At 32.6% G+C, this 13,872-nt stretch overlaps 2 protein-coding genes across 3 annotated transcripts; both read right to left on the minus strand.

Moving 5' to 3' along the window:
• Window positions 1-2,314: 2,314 nt before the first annotated feature.
• On the minus strand, window positions 2,315-4,919 carry LOC107927439 (sm-like protein LSM36B). 2 transcript variants are annotated; one of them, XM_016858482.2, is made up of 5 exons: window positions 4,794-4,913; window positions 3,988-4,092; window positions 3,666-3,824; window positions 2,677-2,790; window positions 2,315-2,579 (listed from the first exon to the last, which is right to left on the minus strand). In XM_016858482.2, exons 3-5 carry the CDS (start codon window positions 3,778-3,780, stop codon window positions 2,533-2,535), a joined length of 276 nt encoding a protein of 91 aa, XP_016713971.1. In that variant the 5' UTR covers window positions 3,781-3,824; window positions 3,988-4,092; window positions 4,794-4,913; the 3' UTR covers window positions 2,315-2,532. The 2 variants fall into 2 exon arrangements, with proteins under 2 accessions (XP_016713971.1, XP_016713970.1); XM_016858481.2 differs by lacking the exon at window positions 3,988-4,092 and having other exon boundaries at window positions 4,794-4,919.
• Window positions 4,920-7,182: 2,263 nt separating this feature from the next.
• Window positions 7,183-11,023, minus strand: LOC107927438 (formin-like protein 2). The gene is made up of 4 exons (XM_016858480.2): window positions 9,080-11,023; window positions 8,800-8,999; window positions 8,348-8,592; window positions 7,183-8,207 (listed from the first exon to the last, which is right to left on the minus strand). The coding sequence occupies exons 1-4, from the start codon at window positions 10,615-10,617 to the stop codon at window positions 7,392-7,394; spliced, it is 2,799 nt and encodes a 932-aa protein (XP_016713969.2). The 5' UTR covers window positions 10,618-11,023; the 3' UTR covers window positions 7,183-7,391.
• Between the last annotated feature and the right edge of the window lie 2,849 nt (window positions 11,024-13,872).

The raw sequence follows: 13,872 nt of genomic DNA on the forward strand, positions 1-13,872 counted from the left end.
TAGGGCATCACAATATCCAGCCACCAGACATTCTTTTGTTTTCTTATATAAAATACCAAAATTAATGGTGCCTTTAACATACCTCAAGAGGCGTCGTATTGCATCGAGATGAGGCTTCTTAGGATTGCTCATGTATTGACTAGCCACTCCAACAGATTGAGCTTTCCGTAATTTTACTGATACAAGGCAGTCCCGAAACACATAGTCAATCGATTTTGGACCCCTTCCACACCTAGGGCAAGCAATATTAATACTTATTCTTCTAGTGTACAAATTGACTGAAGTAGGCAAATAGTTCCAGGAAATTCTCCAAAGTGTAATTTTTTGTTTTGTGGTTAGATTTAGTTTCCACAGTTTCTTGTAAAAAGCCTCTATGGCATTTTGGAGGTTTGTAATATGTAAATCCTGATTATTTTCAAGAAAAAGTTTGTATGCACTTCTCACAGAGAAAACTCCTGTAGGGTCGCCTCTCCACACAATCAAGTCCTCATGCTCCTTAACAGCTAGAGAAATTCTTAATATTTTTTCCGAAACGCTACCCACAAAGGTATTCCTTATTAAAATCTCATTCCAACTCCTACTCGAATGATTAATTAGCTCAGAGATTTTTGTTATCCTACTATCATTAATCTCACCATATACCTTATTTTCAACCCCCATCAGCCACACATCATCAAGGATAGAAATTTGATCACCTTTGCAAACACGCTAACCAAGGCCATCTTTCAACAAACCGTTCGAAGACCAAATGCTAAACAAGGTATATGAAGGTAGATTCCCTAACCTCACCTCCATAAAATCACAATTCGGATAATACTTTGCCACATCTGTTTAGCTAACAATGTGATATTAAACTGATTTAAGCAACAGAACCCCAAGCTCCATTCTCTTTCAGCTCACACAAACTAGCCCACTGACACCAATGAATACCTTTCTTATTATGACTTTTCTGCCACCAAAATCGAGCAATTATACTCACCAACTCACCACACAATGTTTTAGGTAACAAAAAGCATGACATTGAATAAGTTGGAATAGCTTGCAAAACAGTCTTAATGAATACCTCTTTACCTCCTTGCGATAATAGTCATGTACTCCAACTATCAATTCGTTTTTTGATCCGATCCTTAAATGATTGAAAAGCGATCTTCTTCCTCCAACCCACCATATTTGGAAGTTCCAAATATCGTTCTATTTCATTTGATGAGCGAACCCCCAACACACTTGAAACCCCAAATTGATCCCCCTCAGAGGTACTCAGACTGAAATAAACCGAGGATTTATCATAATTGATGCGCTAACCAGAACAATTTTCATATTCCTACAAGATTTGTTTCAAAGCAATCGCCCCTCGTTTCATTGGCAAGCTCGAGATGTTTTGTATGTAAAAGCTATATTTATAAAAAAAGTTTTATACAAAACACCAATGAGACTTTGGTTAAAATGATAAAATTAAATATCCGGAACCTTTATGTTCAAAATCAAAGTCCACATGTGAGTTTTTTTTAAATTTTATATAAAAATTAAGGTTGACAAAAAAAAATCCAAACCCAGTGGGTTCTAATTTGATAGGGTTGAGTTTAGAAAAACCCACCTGTCCCAGAGTAATGACCAAATCTCCATTTTTATATATAATATTAGTTTAAAAAATATGATAATAAAATATATATTAATATTTACTTTAACATATATAATAATATCATTAAAAATAATAATAATTAAAAACTATTATTCTATTTTGATAAAAAAAATATAAAAATTATGGTGTTAGCAGATCAAGTCGGAGTTCAGTATAGCTTTTATTTTTCGAGTCAAGCCCTGGGATATATGGGGTTGGTTAAGTATCGGGTGATGTTGGGGGTACATTGGGTTGGAATTAGGATGGGCAAATATTTGGTTTAAATAATAGTTATAAAGTCAAAGCTTTAGAAATTATGTTAATTTTGAAATGTGTATTTTTAGATTTTATATAAAATTATAAAAAAAATACACTCATAAAAATATTTAATATTTTGTAAAAAATACATTTTTTTATCATTTCTCAATTGAATCCATGTCTAATTAACTCGTTACACCTTTTCAATCAAGGGTTTAAAACCTACTCATAGAATAGATTTGATTTCATTGTACAGTACATAATATATTTACTGATTTTTTTGTCAGTACCACATAAAAATAGTAAGCCGACATGATATTTCATATGCGATAATATATTTGCCACATCAAAATTTAAAAATAACAAACTTAATGAAGTTAATAGTGTCATTTGATCTAGACTAAAATTTCTAAACTTTAAAAGTATAAGAATCGAGAATGACCAAATTAAAATATATATAAACTAATGCCACAACTTACACATAATACAAGGATTAATGGTAGAATTTAACAAATAAAAAGACTCGTGCATTTGGAAGAGAATGACATTGTGGCAAAAAGAAGAGTCGCTTCAATTTGCAATAAAAATCAACATACAAACTTAGAATAGGAAAAGGGCACATTGGTCTTGAAATTTAAGTTAAAACTCTCAACACATTATGCACCATCAGCTAATGTCCTCTTTGATGTGCTTATATAAAGTACTGCATAAGTAAAAATGAAAATTCACCATCATTGCCAACGAAAATGCACAACTGATAGAATGAAAAGTGTTATTAAGGTTTATATAAGAATCGTTACCATTATTCCCGCGAATAAATGCGTCACCATATTTGTTTTTTAATTGTCCATTGACATATTCTTCTGTTTGTTCCATAGCTATGTTCATATATCCATCTAGGCAAGCTAGGATACCTGTAAAAGAGGCCGGGATATTAAGGACATAAAACTCTGGGGAAGACGTGTTATATTGCTCCTACTTTTCATTTTTCTTGAAATACTCTGTTAGACACATATCTAGACTTGGGTATGGATATATGATCTCTCAAATTCATGAAAAAGGGTAATATACAGGGACTAATTTGCCCATTTTTTGAGTAAAGGGGACAAAATGCCTTTTGACCCGTAGTACAAGAGCCTCCATGGTACCTTTACCCACAAAAAAACTTCTAAAAATTAGTGAACAACCCCACGTTTGGACACGTATCAAACACACTTGAGCCTGAGTAATATAGACCATCGGCATGGGAAAGAGTGTAAAACCTGATGTTTTCAAGAAAGTAAACCAGTACTCGTTTACTTTTCCGAGAATTTGAGCTAAGCTCTACACACGCATGAAAGAGAAAGACTTCGTGTGATAAACAAAACTCAAACAAGCTGTCATGAACATACCCGTGTTTGGAAACATTATCCGTATTCAACACACTCGAGTTCGAATAGCATAGACTATAAGCATTAGAAAAAAAGTGAAAAACCGTGATGTTTACAAGAAAGCAAGTGGTAATCATTTCCCTGTTCGAGAATTTGAGTTAAGCGTTACACATGCATGAAAGAGACAGAAAAACTTCATGGGACAAACAAAAATCAAACAAGCTGTCAATCCAAATCTATCTCCAAGAACAGACACTATGAAGATGATTGGTCTTTAACTTAATTCAAGACATAAACAGTCATAATTGAACTTAAAAAATTGAAGAAGAAAATGAATAAATAAATCTAAAAGGATAATGTAACAGAAACATATATAGACGAAACAATCATAAAGCCAGAAAGAGCAAAGAGTAACCAACCTCTATAATCAACACCGGAATTGAGTTTCACGACAACTGGTCGACCACGAATCGATTTGAGGAAATCTGCAGGTGTTTTCGTAGTTGCCGACCCTTTCTCTCCTGTTGTACTCATCTTCCTTACGGTAATTATACCAAAAGCTTTCCCAGCGTACAAAACTACAAACCATTTGACAGTTACAGTCAAGCGAATAATCCCATGGAAGTAAGCATACAAAAATCAAACAAATGAGCAGACAACAAGGAAGCCAAGCTATTAAGGCTAGCATATATGGATAGTGCATACACACACAGACAAACACATACGTATATTAAACCATACATGCTTACGAATCCCCAGTAATGAACATCACGAGTCCACACGAACTGATTCAAACACATCATATCAAATTCAACCTAGCAACATCCAAATTGCATTTTGCCCCCACTACACAAAAAAAGAGCAAAATAATCATTATATGTTAAATCAAAGAGCAAACTAGTCCTGTTTAAAAATCCATCCATTTCTGCTATTAAAAATTGGTCCTTGTAGGACAGCATAAATGAAATTTTTAACAAAAAAGACCAATTTGCTATTTGTTCTAACGTACAGGGATTAATTTGACCATTTTTCAAGTAGAAGTGGCAAAATGCAATCTAACTCCAGGGAAAAAGTACTCTATGGTACTTTTAGATACTGGATTTTCATATTATATAAATTAAAAACAACATCTCGCAACTCATATATATATATATAAACGCAGCCAATTCCCTCCCTTTACAAAGCATAGAACTCCAAATACTCTATAAATATTTTTTTTTGTGAAATTACAATAAGAAAATCCCATAAATAAGCAAACAATGACACACTGCAAACATATAAAACAATTAAATTTAACTTCTTCTTTTTAAATGCAGTCAGTGGTTAACCTAAAAATCTAAACATCAAAATTAAGAATCCATTCTCTTCAAAGAAAAATAGAATCCATAAAAAGGGTACCCATGATTATAAAAACTCAAAACAAATTCAAATAAACAAGAGGCGGAAATACATAGGTGAAGCCAAAATAGGGTCTTCAAGCTGACACAAGTAGCTCAATGGAATCTGAATTTTTTTTTTAAAAAAAACTGCAGCAAAATAGAGCTTACCTTGACAGTTCGACGACAATTCGTTCTCAAAGGGAATGGGTACTGTGTAATTTGCTTATATATTTTGGGATCTGAGAATGGCTATGTTAGCGGGTCGTTTAAAATTACGAACCCTAGTCTGTGTTCACTAAATTACGTTTTTACCCTTTAAATATTATCAATGTTTCGGATGCTTAAAATCTATATTAGTCCCTGTACTCTTCATAAATTCAGAATTTAGTCCCTATACTTTTATTTCTAGCAATTCAGTCCCTCTACTTCTCAGATTTCAAAATTTAAGTCCAATTCTTAACCCTGTTAAATTATTTTGTTACAGTCAAGTTCATTTCAATATTATTTTTTAGTTGCATGGCTATCAAGGGAGCATTTTTTATTTCAAAATGTCACATCAACAAATTTAAAGAAAAAATTTAACATTGTTAACGGCTCGACATGAATTTTAAAATCTAAAAAGTAAAGAGACTAAATTCCTGAAAGGAAAAGTACAGGGACTAAGTTTTAAATTTGAGAAAAGTACATGGATTGATGGCATATTATAACCTTTTCAAATATATGATCTATTTCTGAATTTCATCCCTTTAGTTTATAATATTTGAGAAGCTAGTCCTTTAATTTGTTGGGATTTGGTCATCATGCTCTACGAAAACTCAAAACTTAGTCCAATTGAGTAACGCTATTGAGTCTTATCATTGAATTTGGCTTAACTCAGAATTTAATCAAAGCTTAAAGTGATTATTGGATATTGAGGATTCTCTAACCATAAAATACATGCACCGAAACACCTTTGTCACGAGCTCCTTCATCATGATTGATCCACCTTGCTTGCCTCAATGTCTTCTCCATTGTCACAAGCTCCATCACTATAGACCCACCCTGCTTCACTCATTGCGGTGCTCAATGTGAAGTCAAGCAATTAAGGATGACTCTAATACCATTTATCACGAGATTATTAGCCTGTTCCCAAAAGACAGTATGATAGTATCTCCAATAAACCCGATTTTACATCCAAATATCTTTCCTTTCTTTTTCGATGTGGGATCCTACCTACTTTTTAGAGCACTTAGCATGACATTAACACCATACATAGCTTGATTGGATTTATCTTTGTCCCTAAACAATTTGTTTAGATGAAACCATGACGTAATTTTTTTTAAATTGGCTGCAAACTATGGATTTTTTTTTATCATCTAACTATAGATTTGTTTCTTTTTTTTGTCAGTTAATCATAATTTTTTTTAAATTGGCTGCCTTAGTAATTGAGATTTTTTTGTCCATTTCTATTAATTTCACTAACGAGAAGGTAACGCGACAGTAGAAAAAACTGTATAATAATAAATTTAAATTTCAACTTTTACATACTATATTGGTTTAGACATAATTTTAAAAATTAACTCTCAAAATTTATAAATAGTCTCAATTTTATCCTAATTTTAAAAAATTTAAAAAAATATATAAAAGTATAAAAATATTTTTTTTAAATATAATAATAAACTTACATTTTATATTAATATTAAATAAAAATAATTATATTAAGATAAAATTTATGAAGGTGATGGGAGGGAGAGAGGGGGGAAGACGTGGGGAAGGGAGAGGGAGAGGAGTTTTAATTTTTATTTAATATTAATATAAAATATAAATTTAATATGATATTTTTTTAAAAAATATTTATGTATATCTATATATTTTTAATTTTTTTAAGAATTAGGATTAAATTAAGACCATTTAAAATTTTGAGGGTTAACTTTTAAATTTATGAATAAATACAATATGTAAAAGTTGAATGCTAAATTTTTTATTAATTGATCTTTCAATTGCCACATCACCCTTCCGTTAGTGCAATTAATGAAAATACACAAAGAAAAATCTCGATTAATTAAATGATCAATTTTAAAAAGTTCATAACTGAATGACCTATAGTGTAATTTACCCTTACCATCTTAAACCATTGAAAAGCCCAATGGATGAACTATCTTTATGCCATGCCCAAATCTCCCTATGCCTTACTAGATACAAACAAATTGGATTTCCCAATCATATCATACATAGCATTAATTTGATTGGACATGCTCTTCAAGTGCTGTGTCCCCACTCATTATTCACATCAACACATGTCTGAATTTTCACCTTGTTCAAAAATTATTTCAAGATTTTTCACGCAACCCACCTTTTATTACATCATCTTTAGAAGTCCACTAATACCCAAAATAGGCTTTAATACCCAAAAAAAATCATCATTGCCTAACCCTAATCTGCAAATCATTGACCACTTCATTCTGTTACAATAATGGCATCAACATTATATATAAGATTCATTGAAAGTGGTTTATTTACAGGATAGGTCCTCTAGTTTTTTATCACTTACATAATTTCCTCTTGTATATATTACACATAACCAAAACAAGTTCCAAAATCTTGTTAAAAGTCTAAAACATATTTTTAAGTACAGATTTAACCAACAAAAAGAAAAAAAGAGATTACACATTATATATTATAATGTAGGACATTTTTACTAGCAAAAGCACATTCAGATTATGAAAATGAGCCCCCGGTTAGATATTGGGTTTTTCGCGATGATGATGATGGGATTTACCCGAGGAACTATGACGAGGATGATGAGGTTTCGTCATCTGAGGAACTGTAATGCTGCGTGTTGAGTCCAGGGAAAACCGGGGGCGGAATGGGATTCGGTAACGGTCGTGCCGAACTGTATATTGTTCTCTCGTTGACCTTTGCGACTTCCTTGCATACTTGATCGAGGATCGAAAGGAAGTCTCTTACGACCATGAAGATACGGAACGGATGAGCTTCTTCCTTGGTTGAGTTTCCGTGGAAGTACTCGGTTATCTCCTTTACCATCGAGAGGGCAACTCGGTCTTGTGCTTGGATCTGTATGATCTCTTCTTCCGCCTTCTTTAGGAACTCGTTCATTGATTCCGAGAATTTCCGGCAGCTGTCTTTCAAAGCAACCTCTTCATTTAGTTTTATGACTTCTCGGATTTTAGAAATGCCGGTTGCAAGTTTTGCAACATCAATGCTGAGAACATCTGAGTCCATAGCGGCAGCTTTCTTCACGTTGGTTAGCTCCCCACTTAAACTGGACACAACTTCCAGGCCAAGTTTACGAAACTCAACATCATCTTGAAGATCGGATTGTAGTATTTTCTCAGCTTTCGGGTTCTGATTGGCATTGGAAAGACGAGAACCTTCGGCTCTGATGATTTCCTGCACAACGAAATGCAGAAGCGTGGTTTTTCCATCCGTTCCCTTTACATCAACGAGCTTTAAGAGTGTGTCGAGTTTGAAAGCATGGGCGTCCCCTCGGTTGGTACCAACATTCATACGGTTCCCGGTTTTAAGCACTGCCTCCAAAAGCTTAAGAAACATTTTGCTATTCCGTAACTCTCCACAAGCGGCCTGCCAATATGAGAAAAAACAGATAAACCGAAACATTAAAATCCTTCGTTATGAATTGGTAAAATATCAGAATATCAAGAATAAAGGTTAAAAAAAGGGAACAACATGCTCATGCAAACACACGGGAAGTCAAGACTTACCTCTAAAGTTTCAAAAGACCTTTTCAGGTACTCGATTTCAGAGTCGAAATTAGCAATGTAAAGCATCGCATCGACCCTCTTGAAGGCAAAAGGTATGTCGAGCACAGCCTTGAGGAATTTCTCAGCCGGACCTAGCTTGAATGGGGACTCATCAGTGAAATCCTTCAGCTTACGCTCTTCTTCGTTTGTTGGAGCCATCTTTAATAAGCTTTCTAGGAGCTCAGTCCCAAGAGTGTCTGAATTACCTGTTAGCAGTGAAAAAAGTCTAAACAATTTAGAGATAAACCAAAAGCAGACTGCAAATACGTGACAGATTAGTAACATGTCTTAACTCTAAAGGACACAGAACTAGTTCATATACCAAAGCTACAAAAGGGTTCGGTTTTGTTTGAATATCAAACTCAATATATTCCGGTAATGGCATACGTAAATCATATCAAGCTCGGGCTTACCTTCCATGAGAGCTTCACAGACTTCTTCAATGGTAACATTCAATGCCCTCAATAGAATCGCAATGTTTTGAGACTTCTTCGGATCGAGAACACGATTTTCTTGATTAACAGACGGCAAACTCTGCCTACGACCGCTTTCTTTAGTAGCCGAATTCAAATTATTCGCCGTAAACAACGTCTCGATCATTTCCTCATTCAACCTGCAAGCACCATTACAACATAAATGTAATTCAAAACTATAAACAGATACATAAATGTAATTCAAGACCATGAATCTTACTGAAATGAGCTTGCTTTTATTTGATCCCACACCATAGCCCGATCCGAACTCGCTCGAACTTTATCCCAATGCAAAGGTTTCAGTTTCGGTTTCGGGGTCTCAGCTGCAGTCTTCTCTATGGATTCATTGTTCTGTAACACCACTGGCCTGGAAGGTGCAACGAGAACCGGTGGACCACCAGGTTCAGGGTTTTTCGCGGCGGGAACCTCCCAAAAACGTGGTGGAGGAAGCGGTGGAGGTGGTGGTGGAAGCTTTTTATGTACAACCCTTGACGGAGATTCTTTGTTTTGAGCTGAAAAACTAGAACTTCTATCAGGTGAATACCTTTCTGAAGATGATGAAGATAATCTTGAAGATGAAGGTGAGGTTGAAGATGGGTTTTTTATTTGCACTGTATAGATAGGGACAACAGTGGATCTTTGACTCGGTGGACTTGAATTCAAGAACGAGTTAGAAGGTGAACATGAGTTGGAATATGGGTATGAAGCTGTTCTTGAATTGAAGCTTCGACTACCATAGTTATCGCCATTAAATTCCCTTCTCGAGCTTGACTCTACTCTTACTGCTGGTTCTTGTGGTGCTGGTTGCGGCAGTTGTTTTGGTGGTGGCGGTGGGCTTTCTTTGCCATGTGAAGACCCTCTTGGCGAAAAAAACTCATCTTCTTCAACTTCAATGGTGTTTTCAAAACAACCCAGTGATGGACTTTGAAGGAACTGTTCACCACTTTGAAAGGTTTGAACTTTTGGCAATGGCGGCAATGGGTTTAGCTCCGGTGAGCCAAGCTTTTGGTACGGTGGCGATGAAACACCTAGCTTGATGCCGCCATTGCTTGAAATGGTGGCTTTAGCTGCGTCTACTCTAGTGTTAACTAGTGTGCCTAAGTAAAGAAACTCCGAGCTTCGATTCGTTGAAACATATCGCGGCGGTTGTTGTGGTTGTTGCTGCGGTGGCGGTGGTGGAGTAGGTGGTGTTTTTTGAGAAGCATCTGAAGGTGGAATATTTGGAGGGAATAAACGAAGAGAGTCTGAACGGGAAGCTTTGTCGTCGGAGGAAGTGTTTTGGTGGCTACGATGACGGAGGGAGAGTGTTAAAACGGCGAGAGAGAGGATTATGGCGGCGGCAAGGAGAGCGGAAGAGAGGGAAATAAGAAGGAGGTGACGGCGGTGGGAAGAAGGGGAAGGGGAATGAGGTATGAGCAAAGACGAAATATTGGCGGGAAAAGTAGGGAGTGTGGAAGGTTGCGGCGGAGGAGGCGGCGGAGAAGGGAAAGAAAGGAAGAAAGGACTATGAGGAGTGGAAGGAGGAGTGGTAGAGAAAGGATATTTCGGTTGTTGTTTCAAGTGAGGTTGTGGCTCCGGCGACGGAAGCGGCGAAGATGAAGAAGGAGGATAAACCGGCGGCTGTGAAGTAACCGGGAAAAAAGGCTGGTGGAGGAAACGGCGGTGATACTCGAAACACTCGGCGGTCGACACTGCGGAGAAAAAGAGGAGAACAAACAAAACAACAAAATCCCTCGCTTTAGTTATCAGCATTATCATTTCTCAAAAAGAAAACCCCCACCTCTGAACAACCTTGAAAGCTGCAACAATGGAGTTTTCAGTTTATTACAGAGAAGAACAACAATGGGAGTTTACAAAAAGACCAAACCAGACAACATGGGCATGTATGTCTCAAGTTCCAACTCAAAGTCAGAGAGGGGAAGAAGAAGAAGAATGGTAGTCTAAGTTTAGTTTAAGAGATTTAGAGCTATAAACAGACAGACTTTTTCACCACTTTTTTACAGAGATGAAACTTTGAAAGTGATGAACTTTAAACCAAAAACCCAATCTTTCAAAAATTGTAAGAAGAAAAAATAAACAAAATAACAGACACAGTAAACATTAATATGTGAAGTTTACATCCAGGTGTGATGATAATGGAGATTGAATATTTTGGGGAAATTATGGGGTTTGATCCCTCTACTTATCCTTAAAAAGAATTTTTTTAATACCATGTCTACAATTACGCAAATATTTACTTTTAAATTTTAAATAAGAGGATGAATGCGTTTCAATATATTAAAATTCACGTTTTCCTATTAGATGCTAATTAAATTAAGACTCAAATTGTGTTACACTGTGATGATATGACACTTTAAGATTCTGTCACATCATCACCTATTTTATAAAAATATATACTTTATTTATAATTTTTATAATTTTTTAGATTTTAAGTAATTTTTTAAAACAAAATAAGGTCGTCATCACACCATATGGAATTCAAATTTAGGGATCAAATTGAAAAAAATTATAATGTTTCAAGATTAATATGGATAAAAAAATTTACAACCAAGTAAAAACAATACTAAGTTTAAGGACTAAATGTTATTTTATCATACCAATATAAAATAAATGAAAGGATTTTTTTCTTAAAATTTTCATCAATATTTTAATTAAAATAATTAATTATATATAATTAAATTAACTAATGAAATTATAAATTAAATGATTAAATTATTTGAATTAAACTAAAACCAAAATTTGACTAAAAACAAATTTATATGTTAATTTTTTTTCTAACATTTCTTTTTACAGTAATATCAAATATTTTACTTTTCATCTTTTAACTTTAATCTCAAACTTTTTTTGCTTTTTATAGGCAATTCTAAATTAACACAAAAGTGAATAAATTTATTTGTAAAAAATAGAAAGGAAAAAAATGGAGAAGAGGTTAAAAATGTCAGACAGACAGACATTTTTTCATTATTGGGATTTGCATCATTATTTAAAAAAAAAAAGAACTGTGGTGAGATTCTTGCAATTATATATAAAAAGACTTTCTTTTTCCTTTTCTTCTGGGTGTGGTTAAAAGATGAGCTGCTTACACTGTTTTGCCTGTGATTTGATGAGATAATACGGATAGGTATTTATAAGTCGGATTAGATAAATTTTAAATTTAAATTTAATTATAAAAACAATTTTTTTATTAAATTTAAATAATAAAATAAGTTGATTTAAATAAGTGGAAAGTAAATATCGAGTAAATTGTTCTACCCATAAATATTTTTAAATAATAATTTCACCTTTTATTTTTATATTTTTTATGTTAAATGGTTTAGGGTTTAATAAAATAAAATAAAAATTAATATTCGATGCATTATAATTTATCATAGAATAAAATAAAAACATTTAAATATTAATATAATTGTTTCTTTTTTATTTTTAAATTTAGGGTTTAAAATTTTATGATAATATCTTGAAAGAGAATAAAAAAGTAATAAGTATAATTAATATTTAATTATATTTAAATAAAAACATTATTTATTTATAAATGCTCTTTTATTAATATTTTCAATATTTAAAAATTAAAATAATATATAAATAAAAAATAAAAGCAAATACTTTTCGATCTGATTACTACATTTTTGATCGATTTTCTAATTTCTTGAAAATATTTTTTTGATTAAAACTCACAAAATTGGTCCTCAAACTATATTATATTTCTTATTTAGGTATCGATATTTTTTTATTAAAAATGAATACTTAGTCTATTAATTTTGTCTCGTTTACTTAAACTCACAATACCAGTCAATTTTATTCGATATCGTACATTTTTTTATATAAAATAAGATTAACTTCGAAAAAAATTGGATGCTTAAATGAAAAATAGTATAGTTTGAGGGGCAATTTTGCAGTTAAACCTATTTATTAAATCTATCTTATTTTTAAGCTCATGAAAGACGCACTTTATCAGGATGAGCTCACGCGCTCACGGGTGCGGCTGGGAATTTGCAAGTGGAAGAGTTGAAGACAGCACAGCATGAGGCAGGATGTAATAAAAAGACACAGATACATACATACATAGTGTACCATATCTTTGTCCTAAAAATCTCAAAATCTAAGCATAATCCAACTTAAAATATATTTTTTTTCCTTCAAAATCTAACTTAAACTATGTTTTTGGGATTTGGATTTTGGACATTCTCTATGATTATAAATATGTCAGAAAGACGTGATTTCGAGTGCGGTGAAACATATTATCCTCTTATCTAAGAGTTGAAAGGAGTTATAAGTAGTTGTAAATATTGTATCGAAAAACAAAAATTAAGAATCGTGATGTTTCATATAAAAATAAATATATATATTTATAGAATAATCTTATTTACTAATAAAACTCGCATTTTCAATATATTAAAGAATAGTTTAATTTTTGTACATGAGTTTTATGTATCATCACTAAATAATAACATTAAATAAAATAAAAAAATTGTCACTTATAACTAAATAATAATAATTTTATTTAAACCTAATTAAATGCCAATTAATTATAATTATTATAAATATTTATAACTCTTGGATTCTGGTTTAACGTTTTAGTATTTATTTATAATTAATTATTATTTAATTATACTTGATTAAAGTTATTAGTATTTGTTTAGGTTAAAATATGTAACTAGTTTTCGTAATTTGACAAATTTAATCTATGTATTTAAAAAATTTAAAATTAAGTCCAAGTTGTTTATTTAAAAATCAGAGTTCAATTATTAAAATTATAAGTATTTTCTGTCAAATTTTATCAATTTGATATGGTATTAGGTTGCTCTCATGTGACGTACCATATAATTGACAGAAAATAAATATTCTAAGTTGACAAATTTTAATAAAAAATATCAACGATGATAATGATTGGATTGGGTTTTTAAATTGAAAAAGTTTTTTAAAGTACATGTACCATATCACAAACAAATTTTAACCATTTATTTTATAGGTGAAAGCACTTGCAAAGTCCTTTTATTATATGGACTAAATCAAATT

This window comes from Gossypium hirsutum, chromosome A02 (genome assembly GCF_007990345.1).
Source record: "Gossypium hirsutum isolate 1008001.06 chromosome A02, Gossypium_hirsutum_v2.1, whole genome shotgun sequence".
NCBI lineage: Eukaryota > Viridiplantae > Streptophyta > Magnoliopsida > Malvales > Malvaceae > Gossypium > Gossypium hirsutum.

Coding starts and splice junctions, on each gene's coding strand:
- LOC107927439 (XM_016858481.2), bottom strand. CDS start 3,780: ATGAGTACAACAGGAGAGAAAGGGTCGGCAACTACGAAAACACCTGCA. Junction 2,791..3,665: donor TTCCGGTGTTGATTATAGAG/GTTGGTTACTCT, acceptor CCTCTTTTACAG/GTATCCTAGCTTGCCTAGAT. Junction 2,580..2,676: donor ATTTATTCGCGGGAATAATG/GTAACGATTCTT, acceptor TTACTTATGCAG/TACTTTATATAAGCACATCA.
- LOC107927438 (XM_016858480.2), bottom strand. CDS start 10,617: ATGATAATGCTGATAACTAAAGCGAGGGATTTTGTTGTTTTGTTTGTT. Junction 8,593..8,799: donor CTGTGAAGCTCTCATGGAAG/GTAAGCCCGAGC, acceptor CACTGCTAACAG/GTAATTCAGACACTCTTGGG. Junction 8,208..8,347: donor GGTCTTTTGAAACTTTAGAG/GTAAGTCTTGAC, acceptor TCATATTGGCAG/GCCGCTTGTGGAGAGTTACG.